General features: G+C 38.6%; 1 protein-coding gene across 1 annotated transcript; it reads left to right on the top strand.

Annotated features, from left to right (window-relative positions):
* The first annotated feature begins 155 nt into the window (after positions 1-155).
* On the top strand, positions 156-10491 carry LOC120463418 (E3 ubiquitin/ISG15 ligase TRIM25). The gene is made up of 8 exons (XM_089126787.1): positions 156-420; positions 1094-1153; positions 1949-2610; positions 6510-6605; positions 6847-7080; positions 8506-8528; positions 8639-8784; positions 9843-10491. The coding sequence occupies exons 3-8, from the start codon at positions 1984-1986 to the stop codon at positions 10034-10036; spliced, it is 1320 nt and encodes a 439-aa protein (XP_088982913.1). The 5' UTR covers positions 156-420; positions 1094-1153; positions 1949-1983; the 3' UTR covers positions 10037-10491.
* Positions 10492-18170: the final 7679 nt, after the last annotated feature.

The following is an 18170-nucleotide window of genomic DNA, read 5'->3' as shown; positions in this document are numbered from 1 at the left end:
CATTTACACAGTTCTGACCAGGAGGGGTCACCAGAGTGTTGCGATTCGAATGCAGCTTCATTTCTCCCGTCACCAATAATACTCTGCTAATAATACGTCCGGTCACGTGGTACAAAACAAGTCTCTTTATTGGTTAACGTAATTAGTCAGCACTGGATTGCCAGCCCAGAACGCAACAGGCATTGTAGTTTATATTTATATTAACACGCACGCACAGTTATATTGTTTTGCAATTCTGTGTTTAAAGTAGTTTTTAACAATGTCGTAACTGAGAGTTGTTTAAAATTCTGGTTGCGGAAATGCAAGAGACTGGGAGGACAGGGAAATAAACGCGACAGCTCTTCCTAACAAAAAGAGAAAAAAATCACGAATTATCCACAGTTCCAGAACACCGGTGGCTTAACACGACAAACAATTTTGGTACGTATAGTTTACGCGGTTGTAGAAGATTCACAAATGTTTGTACAAGTGTATCAGTAGTTGTTACATTAACGTTAATATGATAAATAAGTAACTCACGCAACAAGTGGAAAGACAGTCTGTACAGATTATTTTAGTTAACACCTCAAAAAACGCAAGGGTCAATAAGATAATTAAACAAATTGGGACTAATAAACAGAGCCTTGCTTTCAGTCAGTGCTAGTTTCCTTTAGTCTCGGGTCATTTTTTTTGTTTGTTTTTGTTTATTTAAATAATTTACTTTAGTGTTTGTTATACTAACGCATGTTCAGTAAGGGACTAGAACACGGGGGAACCAACAGAATAGTGTGTATTGTGACTGATTGAATGAATTAGTACATGTGAATGTGATTTTCTTTGTGCACTGCACGTCAGGTTTTCCAGGTTTGTGTGAGAGCTTTATGTCACTTGGGTCAGGACAATAATTTACGCATGAACAAGACAGTAACAACGATAAACGGTGTTAAATTATGTATAATTATTGAAGAGCCACATGTTGACCCATATGTAGATCCAGAACACCGACGAGCAGGCTAATAAACCTCGTCCAAAACAGCTTGTTTTATTGCGATGATATTTTGTCCAGCCACCACCTGACCTGTTCAAACTTAATTTAACTTTTTTTTTTCTCCAGCGGAAGATAAGGGATATTCTGGTGGACTGGAGAGGCGTTGCTGAGATATATCCTCATAGGGTACGTTGTGGTTAATGCTTGTATTAATTAATTTTTTACTAAATGACTAAAATGTAAAAAAAAATTGTGTGTGTGTGTGTGCGCGCCCGCACTCCTTTTGTGTGTGTGAAAAAAAAATAATGTTTGTATAAGAGAAAATGCATCTATATTATGATTATTATAATTTATTAACACACACGCATATATATATATATATATATATATATATATATATATATATATATATATATATATCCCACTTTGATAGTATCTTTAAAGGCTTGTGGTGGAGCTCATTGTTATAAAGGAGTGGGACATTGTCAATCAAAGCACACTGGGTCAATCAAAGCTCACTGGGCCAGCTAATCAAACACAGCACATTTTGTATTTTGAAAGGAGGAGCTTCAGCGTGTTCACCCTGACTGGGGAGAAATGAGCTGTTATACTGTAAAAATATGTGTAAAAGAATGCATTGTTTTTAACAATCAAGCATGAAAACATATTGGAGTACACCCCCAAAACAAAATCAAGGGCAGAATAGGACCCCTTTAAATGTGGAATTGTTCATTTTAATAACTGCTTGTAATTTGATAATTTGAATAATTTGATTATTGCTATGCTTTCATAGCCTTTTCATAGACAATCATATTCGTAAGAAGAGTTTAAAAATATAACACAATGTGGATTTAAAATAACATGATGTCATTTTTGGACTACTCCTTTATAAACCTATGTATCAACAATCCAAATTTGGCAAAGATAGGTTGCAAACTGTAATGTCAAATGTTAACTTTAGACGTATGCTATATTTTACAGTCCAACTCCCCAGAGTCCTTCTCACAGTTCTAGTTATGGCGACATCTGCTGGAGAGAGCAGCATTTTAGAGGAAGAGTTGACCTGTCCAGTGTGCTTGGACGTATACCGCGATCCCCACCTGCTGCCCTGCGGTCATAACTTCTGTCTGCCATGCCTGCGGAGGCTCAAGAACCGCTCAGATCACGGCCGCTTGCGATGTCCGGAGTGCCGACAGAGTCACCGCAGCTCTGCCAACTGGCAGAAGAACTTCAAACTGGCCAACATTGCTGATGGTTTCCGCCGTCGTTGCCAGTCAGTTCACTCCAACCAGATCCGGGGTGAACCGTTTCACGGACCTGCTGAGGAGGTACACTGTGATTACTGTCCAGTGGATGGCAGTGGAGATGGGAAAGGTCCCATGGCGGTTAAAACCTGCCTGAAGTGTGAAGTGTCCATGTGCGCAAAGCATGTTCAGCCTCATTTGGAGCTCCCGGCTTTCCGAGAGCACCCGCTGGTGGAGCCGCTTAATGACATGAAGAAGAGGAAGTGTTTGGAACATGATGAGATGTTTCGGTACTATTGCATGGATGAGCGCTTGTTCCTCTGTAATGCCTGCACCATAGAAGGAACGCACAATGGACACTGCATCAAAACGCTGAAGAACACCATGAAAGATTTCAAGGTAGGTCTGACGTGTCAAGGCCCATTCAATCTTCTGACATTAGTTAGCACAGAAGATGATATTTGGTTTGAGTATTCCAAAGATGGCCAAGTACGGTTTACAATTGCTATTAAATGGGGTCTAAAATGTTTTTGAGCTATTCCACTTTCAACCTCTTCCAGTTGTCAAAAACGCATTCTGTAAGAGTCGAATGCTTTTGAACAGAACAGGACAAGACCGCCTACTTGCATTTACATTTATTCATTTAGCAGACGCTTTATTCCAAAGCGACCTACAAATGAAAACAATAGAAGCAGTTAAACTAACAGAAGGACAACAAACGTAAGTGCTATGACCTATCTGTTTAATGCAGTTCTTTTCTTTTAAGAATAGAATAGAATAGAAAAGAGAAAGTGTTAGTATTACTGGATCAAGTGCTGTCGAAAAATATACGTCTTCAGTAGTTTTCTTGAAAGTGGCTACTGACTAAGTAGCTCTGGTTGAGTTAGGCAGCTCATTCCACCAACAGGGAACAGTTATGGTTAAGGTCCAAGAAAAAGATTTTGTGCCTCTTTGAGATGGTACCACAAGACAACATTCGCTAGCAGAGTGCAAGTTTCTGGATGGCACGTAAGTCTGAAGTTGTGAGTTTAGGTAAGAGGGAGCAGTGCCAGTGGTTGTTCTGTAGGCAAATGTCTGACTTTAATTTAATTTGAGCGGCAACTGGCAACCAGTGCAATTTTGTGAGGATTTTCGGCTCATTAAAGACCGTTCTGGCTGCAGCATTCTGGATCAGTTGTAGAGTTTTGAAAGAGCAAGCTGAAAGACCAGCCAGGAAACATTACTATAGTCCAGTCTGGATAGAACAAGCACTTGGACAAGGGAGTTGTGATTCATGCTCTGTTTGGAAGGGCCTAATGTCTTGCAAGGCAAATCTGCAGGACCGGGCAGTACTAGCAATGTGGTCTGTGAAGTTCAATTGATCATCATCATTACAACCCCAAGGTTCCTACCCTAGTTAAGCCTTGTTTATACTCGACGCGTCCGCAAGAGCGCGAGTCTCCGCTGCCTGCGCGCGCACCTCTCCAAACGGACGAGGCATTTATACTTGACGCGCTCGCCGTTGTGCTATTCTGTGAAACGACAGGGGGCGAACTCGGAGTAATTCTCCTCTAAACCACCAGGAATCAGCAGTAAAGAAGTAGTTTGCCGTTTATTAGTAGTATTAATTGCTAATTCATAAAAGAGTAAATGCAGTAGGTTTATTGTAGCCTACTTTCATTGCATGTAAACTAGTTAAACAACTGAAGCCTTGTTGGAGAGTGTTTAAACCTTAATTTTACCAGCAGGGCTTAATTCTGCTATTGTAGGCTTATTTTGTAGATGTAATCAATTACAAACCGAATTCCATAAAAGTTGGGACACTGTACAAATTGTGAATAAAAACAGAATGCAATGATGTGGAAGTTTCAAATTTTAATATTATATTTAGAATACAACATAGATGACATATCAAATGTTTAAACTGAGAAAATGCATAATTTTAAGGGAAACATAAGTTGATTTTAAATTTCATGGCATCAACACATCTCAAAAAAGTTGGGACAAGGCCATTTTTACCACTGCGTGGCATCCCCTCTTCTTTTAATAACAGTCTGCAAACGTGTGGGGACTGAGGAGACAAGTTGCTCAAGTTTAGGAATAGGAATGTTGTCCCATTCTTGTCTAATAAAGGCTTCTAGCTGCTCTGTCTTAGGTCTTCTTTGTTGCATCTTCCTCTTTATGATGCGCCAAATGTTTTCTATGGGTGAAAGATCTGGACTGCAGGCTGGCCATTTCAGTACCCAGATCCTTCTTCTACGCAGCCATGATGTTGTAATTGATGCAGTATGTGGTTTGGCATTGTCTTGTTGGAAAATACAAGGTCTTCCCTGAAAGAGACGATGTCTGGATGGGAGCATATGTTGTTCTAGAACTTGGATATACCTTTTAGCATTGATGGTGCCTTTCCAGATGTGTAAGCTGCCCATGCCACACGCACTCATGCAACCCCATACCATCAGAGATGCAGGCTTCTGAACTGAGCGCTGATAACAACTTGGGTTGTCCATGTCCTCTTTAGTCCGGATGACATGGCGTCCCAGTTTTCCAAAAACAACTTCGAATTTTGATTCGTCTGACCACAGAACAGTTTTCCACTTTGCTAGAGTCCACTTTAAATGAGCCTTGGCCCAGAGAAAACGCCTGCGCTTCTGGTTCCCATTGAGATATGGCTTCTTTTTTGACCTATAGAGTTTTAGCCGGCAACGGTGAATGGCACGGTGGATTGTGTTCACTGACAATGTTTTCTGGAAGTATTCTTGAGCCCATGTTGTGATTTCCATTACAGTAGCATTCCTGTGTGTGATGCAGTGCCGTCTAAGGGCCCGAAGATCACGGGCATTCAGTATGGTTTTCCGGCCTTGACCCTTGATGATGGTAGATGATGATAACTTCAAACTCTTTGCAATTTTTCTCTGAGAAACTCCTTTCTGATATTGCTCCACTATTTTTTGCCTCAGCATTGGGGGAATTGGTGATCCTCTGCCCATCTTGACTTCTGAGAGACACTGCCACTGTGAGAGGCTCTTTTTATACCCAATCATGTTGCCAATTGACCTAATAAGTTGAAAATTGGTCCTCCAGCTGTTCCTTATATGTACATTTAACTTTTCTGGCCTCTTATTGCTACCTGTCCCAACTTTTTTGGAATTTGTAGCTCTCATGAAATCCAAAAGGAGGCAATATTTGGCATGGCAATTCAAAATGTCTCACTTTCAACATTTGATATGTCATTTATATTCTATTGTGAATAAAATATAAGTTTATGAGATTTCTAAATTATTCCATTCTTTTTTTACTCACAATTTGTACAGTGTCCCAACTTTTTTGGAATCGGGTTTGTACTTTAGACAAGTGCGAACTAGGTGCTTAATGCAAATGTGTTGTTCACAAAATGAGATGTTGTGGTCGCCCATCAATGCAAATGTCTCGGTGTATAGAAGGATCATAAACATGCTGGTACAGATCGTACCACCAGTTCGACCAGATTCAGCTCGTAGTCGTCCATCTTCGGATGCGGCGCCGCGCGCAAAGTTACAAAAAGTGCCGTGCACACCGCCAGGCGCAATGGGGTCTTGCGGAACCTACGCGCACGACCGCCCACACCGCAATGACGCCATTTTTGGCACGCGCCCTTCACGCTCTTGCGGACGCGTCGAGTATAAACAAGGCTTTAGCCTTGATGAATGATGAGCCTAGCTAAATGAAGAAGTTGTGATAGTTTTAGGTTGGCCAGGATCACAAATTGCTCTGTCTTTGCAAGGTTTAGTTGAAGGTGGCAGTCCTTCATGCAGCTAGAAATGTCAGTCAGACAGGCTGAGATACGAGCAGCTACTTGCCTCCCTATGACCTAGCACGTGCGCACTATATTGGACGTGTTTTTAGAAAGCGCACCAAAACAATATGTTCCATCTCCACTATGTTGGGCCAAAATTCGCTGTTGGAACTTGAAATTTGCATGAGTTTGTGTTTTGCATGAAGTGTGTTGGAACTGGGTTGGAAGTCTGCAAGAAGGTAGTCTTCGAGGAGCAGGGTTGGCTACCAATGTAGTGTTTGAAATGCAATACAAAAAATGAGTAAAGGAAGGTTGTACAATATTTGGCAGTACGTGATTTCAGATGCTAAAACACAAAATGTCCAGTGTTGACGGACCTGCAGGAACAAGATTGAAAACCACTATTTTTATTTGAAACATTATCCGGTATCCGCTTGTTTCAATAATGAATGTTCACTTGCTGTTCACTGTTGAATGTTCAACAGAATCATTCCCATGTTAGTAAATTCTCTCTTGTTCTCTTTTTTTGGTCACTATTCTCTAGATTTATCTTGACATTCAGCTGCACAAGGCGAACAGGAAGATCCTAAAGGCAGAGAAAAATCGACTTGAACAAAAAGAGATTGAACGGATTAACAAGGTGAAGTTAGTCATGTCATTTAGTTAATTGCAATTCATAGTTTAATCACGAGGCCTCACATCTCGTATCATTTTGTTTTTAGTCTTAAAGAATTTATCAGTGAATATTTATTCTCTTGTTTTTGCCTTTTGTTAAACATTACTGTTTTTGCTAAGTAAATTTTTTTTGCAAGGGCAAGCACCCCTTTTCCTAAAAAAAAAAAAAAGTAAAAATCTTGTTTGAAATATTTGTTCTGTTCTAGGTCTACCGGGATGACACAGAACAGCACCTAGATGCTTTCCGAGTGACTTCTATTGCACATCTGGATGCTTTTCTATCATCGCTGCGTGAATGTGTCAGCACCTATGATGTTGAGATTTGTTCTGGAATCCAGCAGAACCTGAGTCGAATAGCTGAAGATCAGACTCGTCTACAAGAGGTTCACTCAGGCTTTGAGAGGCTTCTACAGGAGAATGACTCTTTCCAATTCATTAAGGTACATTTTACATATAAACACAATTTTAAGGCTGTTTCATTGTCTGGCTAAGGGTACGACAACAAGAACAATAGACTAAACATGGATAAGTTTTTCCTTTGTTTTACTCATACAGACGGCAATGCTGTCAAAAACTGTCCCCATTCACTCGGTGTTATGCATGCCAGACCAGTAGTTGGCAATGTCACACTTCACTGGTTTCTCAAATTCATGTTTTTGTAGACAATCTATCATCAGTGCTATCATTTTCAAAAACATGCACTTTAAACCCATTTTCAAAAGTTTGTGTTTTCATGCCCTCAAAACATTTGTCGTGTAAATAAATGGCCAGAAAGCATTAAAATGTTTTCCGTTTTTATTTGAAAATGGTTTTGTGTAAGCGGCCTCTTTAAGAGAGACGAATCCAGCAGTTTTACAAGTTGATGAGCAGGCTAAAGTTTGGTCACTTTGAAGCTTATTTTGGCCAAGAACTGGCCACTTAGACCGGAACCGCCTGAATGACATGGGATGTGTAAATAAAAAATATGTAAATGGATCTACAGAAAGTACTGAAATGATTTTGCTTTGATCACAAACACTACACAAAGTGGCTAAATTCTTCAAATCCCAAATATTTGATGCCACAAACTATGGCAAACCTAGTAATTGTTTTTTCCTCAAAAGCACACCTTGTAGAAACCTACACACTGGCTCTAATTTTATTTATCAATTTCCAAGGGTCTGTAAAGATCCTCCTTGGGGTCTGGGGATTGATATGGTATTCTCTTTAAAAGCATAATCTGCTGCTCTATATATGTTTCGAAATGTGTTTCCAAATATGGTACATTATTTGCATCATCTACACCAGAGTCCTGCATGGGTCCTGTTTGTTAAACCTTCACCCACAATATTTAACAGAACACCTGACCTGTTATCTGACGGCATCAGAATTTAATTCCGCACCCTACCCATGTGACATAAAGACCGCAACCTGATCCGCAAATCACTTCTACAGTCTTGTGTCTTGTGAAAACTCTTGTTATAGCCTAACCTGGCTACACTTCACCATGAATCTCTTATTTGCAGTGTGCCTACACTTTGTTTGTTATGAGACATTTTGCAAGGGTGCAGTCAATGAACAATCGCTGAACCATTGGATTAAACACCTCTGATTGGCCATTGCATTAATGCGCTCAAAAGTCTGTGAATAGGCTACAATGCTTTAAAGCATAAATACAAATATGCCTTTGAAAGCAGTATCAAAAATATCATTGGTTATTTGACTGGCAATGCCTATTAATTCCCGAAGTGCAACCGCACTGCAAATGGCGAGGTAGAAAATACTCTTTTCAAGTTCTTTATTAAACCGAGTGTCCCTTGTTTGGCAGTTTGAACAAAACTTACATTTGATCTTCATTTTGTGGTTTCTCTTTGGATTTCTTTCAGGATTACAATTTATCCATGAAAAGGTAAGACAAACTTTTGATTTGAGGTGCTTAATTCAAACATTTGCAGTGAGGGGCATTATTTTTGTCCACATGTTAATGTTTTTTTGTTTTGTTTTTTAACTGTGTGTCAGGTACCAGAGACAGTTAAAAAAACCTCTGTTTTTCCCTGATGAGCCAACAGTCGACACTGAGCCACTGTATGAAACAATGGAAGGAAAGATGGAGGAGTTCATTGCTGAATTGCGTCAGCATGGCAGCACATTCATCAGCACACTTTGTGAGTCTCAAGTGGTTTGTGTTAAATACGGGTAAACAGGCCCCAGAACTTATATCCAATCACTTATAGATGGTATGAAATGAGATTTCTAAATGCGTATTAGGCCTTTTTGCGAAGTACTCTTGCATGCATTTGTTTCATTTTCCTAAATTAAACAAATTTAGAAAATTCCCACCAGCTATCAGGGTTTAGTCTACAAGCATGCACATTTACATGCGTATGTGCATAGGTGTCTGTGTGAAAAAGATATGTTCCTACTTCCATTGCATAATGACTTTAAACTCCACAATAGGATATAATATTTTGTGATTGGATCCCTGAAACCATGTAGAATGTTTTTGACTACCTTCATATTGCTATCAATCCTAAATGTGTCCTGGACTGCGGTAATGTGCCGTTTTGCTAAACGTTATGGAGCGTATTGTGAGGAGGTGCACCAAACAAAAGGGATTCAAACTTCTCTGCGTTACCTGAATATTCGAATGTTGCAGTTGGCATCTGTATTTGTTTTGTTTAGCGCATTTAACATTCTCTTGTGAGTCATGCAACATGACTTCGTCCACTCATTCATATTAGTGTGGTTTCAGATGACAACGCAAATCTGATCGCAGATGGAAAGTAGAGTTATATAGTTTAAAAAAAAAATAATAATAATAATAAAAAGAAACTTCATTTTATTTCAGCCAGTTGCCGAGGCAACATTTCTCATTTTATTTAGTTTAACTTGTTCTAAAACTGAAATAAAACAAACTATATTGGCACATTTAAAATAATAATTATTTCCTAAAAATGACAAAAAATGACTAAAAATAAAATGAAAACAAAATATAAAAAACAGTTGTAAAATCTGAATGAAATATGAAAAATCATAATAGCATCTGTAACAGTTATACTAAAATAACACTGTTGGCCTAATGAGGTACAGAAAGTAAACTTGATAAAAGAATATTCTGTACAACAATATTGCCTTTTTTTTGTCTTTGTTTTTCAGTGAAAACACCCAGTCATGAACCTTATCAACATTTTGTTCTTGTATTTTTGTTGTTTATTTTTTGTAGGTATATGTGAAGGGGAAGATGGTGAGGAGGTGGATGATGATGATGAATATGAAGAAAGTTTTGATGATGATGATGATGAAAGTGATGCAGAAGGTGAGGAGATGAGGAGTGAGGAGGAGGAAGAGCCACTTTCCACTGAGTCTGAAGATGAAGAATATACCCCAGAAGAGGAAGAAGATGGTGAAAATGACTAGAAGAACGGCTGGATGAAGAGTTTGTGTAGCAAATGAGCCACCATTTCACCTGAAAGTGATGATGCAGTGAATTGGCATTTGAAGAGTGTGTGGACACATGTATTGAGAGTCAGTATTCATTCCTGTAATAAGATGTTTTGCTGAAATGTTTCTGTTATTTAAATTGAATATAAGATTTTTCATAAGATTACAAAAAATATAATTGACATGAAGTGACATTGTGTTTATATATTTATTAATATGGGTTGTGTTTAACCTGACTTTGTCTGTATAGATAATATTTTTTCTGTTATGTTTATATTATCTAGTTTCAAAACACAGGGTAACACATGTTAAAATGGATGTCAATTTGGGATGGGTTTAATTTTGCACTTATTTTCCAGTGATTTTGTGAGAAGAGGTGGTATGATGTATAATAAAAATGTATAATAAAATATAGTTTCATAATTTAAAAATCACCTGTTTTGTGGCTGAAACGCTAAACATAAATATGTATATGGTTATTTTTGTTTATATTATATTAGTTTATATTAGTATATTTAGTTTATATATTATTAGTTTATAAATATGTATATGGTTTATTTTAGTTTTGTATTTACTAAAATGAACTATGAGCAATACATTTGTTATAGTAATTATACATCTTTATTAATATAGAGTTAATAAAAATGCAGCTGTCCGTTGATTGGTAAGTTCACAATGGAGTAATTTTTACAAATAACTTTTGTAAAAAAAAAATTTTTAAAAATGTATTAGTAAATGCTGAAATTAACATCAACTTCTGTAGAAGTTGTGTTAACTCTTAGTTCATGTTAACTAAAGTAGTTTGTAACCTTTATAAAAAATTAGTTTTATACAGTTTATAAGTTGTTCCTACCTTTTTTATGGATGAGCTGTAGCTGTAAAAGAAAATCATCATCAAATGTATCATGCATGAGACATCTTTTACAGTACAGGGGCGTATTACAGAAACTATCTATCTTAAGTCTTAAATAAAGTTTTGATAAGATTGATAGAAAAGGCAAATCCTAATCCTTTAATTTCATAATTATTTGTCAGAGTTTTGTTGTCACAGTGCAGGACATTTGGGTGTTCACAAAGTCCACCATCAAATATCGCTGTTCTTCATCTTCTATCATTCTCAGACAGGGCTGTGGGCTCTATGCACGGCGGTATTTCCGGTGAAGGTGTGTAAGGATGCTCGATAACTTCCGCTGATCTTAGAGTCAGTCCAATGACGTCACTTTGTAGGACAACCCAGAAGTAGGTATGAATCCCTCGGTAGAAATGCAATGCATTTTCCCCATAGATTTTTGGAAAATCGCAAAAAATAAGATCTGTGTTTAACAAAGGGTTGTGACCCTTACACGTTTTGTCTAGCAAGATAATCTTTACAAGTTAATCCAAAATTTATACATTTTGGAAAATTATATAAAGATTTTAAAAACACAAATCAGACACAATAAAGTTTAAAAAACCACAAGCAGGTTATACTGTATGTATGTTGTATGTTCAGTTCCAATATGTACTGTGATATTGTTTACAGTTGTGCACCGATCTACCCAAAGGGAGTTTACTGTATGTTTGTTGTAAATAAGGGTGTATTTTTTCTTTTGCTATGCAGAAGACTGCAGTAAAAAGGTATTGTATACTCAATTACTGTACCTCACTAAATACAATAATGTGAAACTTTACTGTAGTTTTCAAATGGCTGTGCAAATAGTTTATAGGACTGTCTTGAGCATTTTCAGGTAGTGTCACCAAGATCTGACTTTTTTGCATCAATGGGGTCAGTGACGTTTTAGAATTTCAAAACAGTAAAAAAATAAAAATTAAAGGACAAATTAAATATAACATTTTTTGTGTACATCAATGTGTATATTTTTTGTTTTTATTAGTGCCCTTTATAAAAAATAACAATATACGACATTTTAATGTGTTTCTTTGTATACAGTCCTTGAAAATGTCATACGGTAAAACGAAGTGATTTTTAGGAATAAATTAAATTTGATATTCATGACACAGTTAAAAACAACCATGAATGTAATAGTTGATCTGTAAGTATTATATAACAAGTTGCAAAATATAACCACCTACACCACTAGATATTTTGTTTTTTAACAACCACAGCATGTCATGTATGGACATTTGTTCTATTTTTTTGCAAGAAATTAGTCAAAAATGCCTTGAAGTTATATATATGTATATCATACTCTCCTCCATTATTTTCATGAACCCTGTAAACAAACAAAGTATCTGTTTTTATTTCTTTTAAAATTCAATGTTTTACCATACGACATGTTTTGTTTTACCGTAGTACAGTTTCAATGTTTCATTGCATTTTTAATGTAATAAATTGATGTAGGCCAATTCAAAATTATTTCAAAGAAACAGTCATCTTAAGTGAACCTTTTTTAACAGAATATATTTCCCAACACATGAACATTTCTTTTAGTCAACTCAACTCTCTTTCAGTACAAGGAACACATAGGACGTGCTATATCATATGTAAAACATGACAATATCAGTCAGATTTACAACAGTGAGATACACACACACACACACACACACACACACGAATAATATATCTACAGTGGGGCCAAAAAGTATTTAGTCAGCCACTGATTGTGCAAGTTCTCCTAGTTAGAATGATGAGAGAGGTCTGTAATTTTCATCATAGGTACACTTCAACTATGAGAGACAAAATGAGAAAAAAAAAAATCCAGGAAATCACATTAGGATTTTTAAAGAATTTCTTTGTAAATTATGGTGGAAAATAAGTATTTGGTCAATAACAAAAGTTCAAATCAATACTTTGTAACATAACCTTTGTTGGCAATGACAGAGGTCAAACGTTTCCTGTAAGTCTTCACCAGGTTTGCACACACTGTAGCTGGTGTTTACAGTGTTTACTTTTTTTCTCATTTTGTCTCTCATAGTTGAAGTGTTCCTATGATGAAAAATACAGACCTCTCTCAACATTCTAAGTAGGAGAACTTGCACAATCAGTGGCTGACTAAATACTCTTTGGCTCCACTGTATATAAAGCCACTTTCCAGAAACATTGTGATGCTGATGTTACGACCCTTGGCTCAAGGGAAGCAACAAAAACAAGGGACACACGCAAACCAAATTATAGGCTCAAAAATAATGTTTATTTAACTACAAATAAGACAAAACAGAATAATGAAATGAAAACCATTAAAGAAAATAAAAGTGTTTCTGTAGTAATCAGCAAAATCAGTGTGTAGAGCACGGTGCATGGTTGAAAGTGTAATGCAATGTTGAGGTTTGAAATGTGAATGCAAAAAGCAACAAAATACAACGCAAGCCAAACACCAAAGCAAAGTCCAAAACCAAAAGCCCTCCTTCCTTGGCTCAGATGGTGATCTTTTAAGCGTCTAAGGTCACAGGTGTTTCCATTGAGGCAATTAGGCCATTGGATGCAATTAGCGGGCTCAGGTACCAACAGCAACACTCAAGACCAACAGCAGGGGTCGTCACACCCCTCCCCATAAAGACAGGGACTCCCACAAAGATCCCTGTAACAGAACAAACAAATCTCAATAAATAGGCATAATATATTACTCAAGTGCAGGACCAAAGACAGCTCCCAATAACGCCAAAGGGAATGATACATTTGAATCCAATAGATTAAAATGCATCAGGAGCGCGTGACAGCGCATCAGCTACCACATTTTCCGACCCTCGTATGTGTCGAATATCCAGACAGAAGGATTGCAAAACAAGGACCACCGAACCAACCTCTGGTTAGGACACTGCAAAGAATTGAGAAAGATTAATGGGTTATGATCGGTGTATATCACAATAGGTGCACAGGCGTTAAGGTAAACCGCAAAATGCTGCAAGGCCCAAATCAGGGCTAACGCTTCCTTTTCGACCACAGAATAGTTACGTTGATACGAGTTAAACTTTCTCGAAAAAAAAACTAACTGGATGGTCTACTCCGTCCACATTCGACTGCTGAAGAACAGCTCCAGCCCCAACATTACTAGCATCAGCGTGCAACGTGAACGGTTCATCAAAGCACGGAGCCATAAGCACGGGCGCTGAACACAGCAGGGATTTTACATTCTCAAAAGCCAATTCGCAGCTGTAAGACCATAAAAACTTTGTCTTACCCTTTAACAAGTCTGTCAGTGGTGCTACCACAGTAGAGAAATTGCGACAGAAAGATCGATAATATCCTACCAACCCTAAAAACCTCATAAGCTCTTTCTTGGTCATTGGGGAAGGAAAATTCTGTATGGCTTGCACTTTAGCCTGTATCGGACGCACTTCTCCATTCCCCACTACCTTCCCAAGATACGCGATGGTCGCTTTCGCAAACTCGCATTTGGCCAAATTCACGGTAAGTCGAGCATCAGACAAACGTCTCAACACCAAACGCAACCGTGTTAAATGAGACTCCCAACTGTCACTAAAAATGACTAAATCGTCCAAATTGACGGCACAACCCTCAAGACCACAGATTACACGGTTCATGAGGCGTTGAAAAGTCGCCGGAGCATTTCGTAGACCAAAACTCATGACCCGGTAAGAATGTAACCCTGACGGGGTGACAAAAGATGAAATTTCTTGTGCTCTCTTGGTTAAAGGCACTTGCCAATAGCCCTTCAGCAAGTCAAACTTGCTGACGAACTTGGCTGAACCAACCTGGTCCACACAATCCTCGACTCGGGGCAAAGGAAAACAGTCCGGCTTTGTTAAGGCGTTAACTTTACGGAAATCCGTACAAAATCTTACAGTACCGTCTGACTTCCCAACTAAAATACACGGAGAAGCCCACCCAGACAGCAAACTGACATTGAATCAACGTGGAAACGACGTCTCTCATGACATTGAAACAACGTTGATTTGCTCATCGAATTAACGTTGAACCAACGTCAGACGCGGCATTCTTCAAAGCTAAATGAAATCGAAAATTGGTTTGCTTTCATAACGTTGAAACAACGCGTTGATTTCAAGTTGATTTTCCGTTAGTTTTGAAAGAATGACGCATCTGACGTTGGTTCAACGTTAATTCGATGAGCAAAACAATGTCAGATCAACGTTGTTTCGATGTCATATTTCCACGTTGATTCAATGTCAGTTTGCTATCTGGGCAATCAGAAAAAGAAGGTACTGCAATATCGTGATCCTGCATATACTTAATTTCCCTCTCCATTAGTTCTCGTTTCTCAGGCGCAACACGATAAAAACGCTGTTTAATAGGCTTTGCGTCCCCAACATCGATATGTTCTACCCAATCGGTACGCGATGGCACATCTCCAAATAATTCAGGAAAACTACGCAATATGCTACATATTTCTTGACATTTTTCAGGCGATAAATGCCGGAGAGTAAACTCCAAATTGTGCAATGACTCGGTATTCAAACGGCCACGAAAAACACAATCATCGGGCGAGAGCGTCTCCTCTTCCTCACCCACCAAACTCACAACATTACCCCCACCGATAGAAACGGCGGGAAGTGCTGAATGTAAAGAAATCACATTTGCTACAGGTTTGGTTTCTTTTTCAGGGTTTTAATAGATTTACATGGCACCGTTTAACTGACTTTTTACGCGATGGCATCGAGACGTCATAATTTTCATCAGTCAATTTTCGTTGTACAACAAATGGGCCATCAAATTTGGCTTCAAAAAGAGAGGATACAATCGGCCGTAAGACAAGAACTTGATCACCTGGTTCAAACACTCGATGTTCAACCGTACGGTCATACAATTGCTTCATATTTTCCTGATGTTTTCCTAGATTTAATTTAGCTAATTCTCTAGCCTGGATGAGTCGATTTTTAAACCCCAAAACATAAGACGCCAAGTTTTTAGGAGGTTCTACAGCTTCACCAACCTGCTGAAATACAGACAGCAATCCACGAACATTATGGCCAAAGACCAAGTCGTTAGGGCTGAAACCCGTACTTTCCTGCACTACTTCACGGGCAGCCAACATCATCCACGGCAAACCCTCCTCCCAATCTCTATCCAGTTGCACACAGTACGCACGGAGAAGTGACTTTAACGACTGGTGGAACCTCTCCAATGCACCCTGACTTTGTGCATGATACGCCGTCGATTGATTATGCTTAATGTGCAGCTGTTTTAACACCTGCTGGAAGAGATGCGAAGTGAGATTTGAACCTTGATCACTTTGAATGATTTTTGGAATCCCAAAAACAGATATAAACTGGGTCAAAGCTTTCACAATAGAACGGGACGTAATGGTACGTAGTGGATATGCCGCAGGAAAGCGCGTGTTCAAACACATCACAGTGAATAAATAACTGTTACCTGACTTCGAACGGGGAAGTGGCCCTACGCAATCAACAATAAGATGTTCGAAAGGTTCACCAGTAGCCTGAATTGGTTTCAGCGGAGCAGGTTTCAACACCTGATTTGGTTTACTCGTTAATTGGCAGGTTTTACATGTCTTAATATAAGCAGAGATGTCTCGTTTTAAACGCGGCCAAAAAAAATATCGCAACAGGCGATCATAAGTCTTACGCACCCCCTGGTGACCTGACCTGATCATGCGCAATTTCGATCATCATTTGTTGAAATTTAGTAGGAACAACAACCTGGAAAACAGGATCTCCCACAAAATTTTTGTGAGGACTCCATTTTCTCAACAAAAACATCTTGAACAAAATATCCACGGGAAACGTTACACTCCTCTACTGGAGGCACCGCACTCCGGAAGAGTTCATCCAAAGAGGAGTCATTCCGCTGTTCCTTCCCTAATTCCTCTGCAGAAACAGGAAAAGACAAAGCAGACAAACCAGGCATAAACAACTTAATGCCGACTTTATCAGATTTAATCTCTTTTTGACCACATACTACATCCCTATTGGCAAATTTCATTGCACGAGTGACGACACACGCTGAATCCTGACACAAAGAACTCAGTTCAGATTCAACTTTCTTATCAGTGATCACTATGGGAAACACTGAAGTATCAGCCCACACTCGTTCACCTACCAGTCCATTCCCCAGAATTATATGGACTCCCTCCACTGGCAAGGCTGGTCGTACTCCCATTACAACCTCACCTTGAATCAAATCAGACTGAAGCCTTACCTTATGAAGAGGCACAGACAGAGTATTCAGTCCTATTCCACGAATTAACACACTCTCACCAGTATGAGACTGTGAGGAAAAAGGCAATACTGATTCCAAAATAAATGAATCCATTGCGCCAGTATCCCGCAAGATTTTAACAGGGATTTCCTCTTTCTCTCCAACCAGGGATACACGCCACTCTGTAATAAAAGGCGAGTAAGAAGATAAAGCAACATCAAATTTTTGATTTTCAAAAAGTTCACTCCCTGAAAACAGGACTGGTGGTGCCGCGAGAGCAGAAGGCTTAGCATGTGAACTTTGTGCATAATTATGTTTGGACTTCTTTTTAAGGACCGGACAATCTACTTTCCAGTGTCCTTTCTCATGACAGTAATTGCAAATCTTGTTTGGATCAAAAGTTCCTGTGGAAACACAGTTACCGTTAGACGGAGACTTTATGTACTGAACATCACGAGCATGCCAATCAACAAAAGTGGTTTTGTGCGTCAGTACAAAATCATCGGCCAACCTAGCCGCTTCCTCTGGTGTTTTAACATTATGCTCACCAATATACACAGCTATACGGCTTGGGACTGAATTTTTAAATTGTTCCAACACCATCAAATGCGTTAAATCCTCCAGTGTTTTAATGTCTAATGATGAACACCAATGATTAAAGTGTTTTCTCAGATCACGCACAAATTCTAAGTTTGTTTGTAACTGGTCTTTTTTCTGCCATCGAAAGCGCTGTCTGTATGCTTCGGATACACATTCATACGCCTTTAAAATTAAAGATTTAACTCTCTCATAATCTTTACAATCATCAACCGACAATGAAGAAAAAACTACTTGTGCGTTCCCAGTTAACACACACTGTAGAGCAACACGATTATCATCGGACCAGTTCCTTAATTCTGCCATGCGTTCAAATAGAGTAAAGAAAGTATCAGGATCTTCCTCGTTGAATTTAGGAATGAGTTTTAAGTTTGAATTGATAGAAAAAAACACATTCTGTTCCTGACCAGAACCAGAAAGCTTACCTTCTTTCACTAG

Source organism: Pimephales promelas, chromosome 1 (assembly GCF_988280905.1).
Source record: "Pimephales promelas chromosome 1, fPimPro1.hap1.1, whole genome shotgun sequence".
Taxonomy (NCBI): domain Eukaryota; kingdom Metazoa; phylum Chordata; class Actinopteri; order Cypriniformes; family Leuciscidae; genus Pimephales; species Pimephales promelas.
This window is presented reverse-complemented; position numbering and strand designations above follow the sequence as displayed.

What these genes read in the sequence shown, in the direction of transcription:
- LOC120463418 (XM_089126787.1), top strand. Translation starts at nt 1,984, where the DNA reads ATGGCGACATCTGCTGGAGAGAGCAGCATTTTAGAGGAAGAGTTGACC. An exon ending in ACTCTTTCCAATTCATTAAG is followed by an intron (nt 7,081 to 8,505) that starts GTACATTTTACA and finishes GATTTCTTTCAG; the next exon opens with GATTACAATTTATCCATGAA. An exon ending in CACATTCATCAGCACACTTT is followed by an intron (nt 8,785 to 9,842) that starts GTGAGTCTCAAG and finishes TATTTTTTGTAG; the next exon opens with GTATATGTGAAGGGGAAGAT.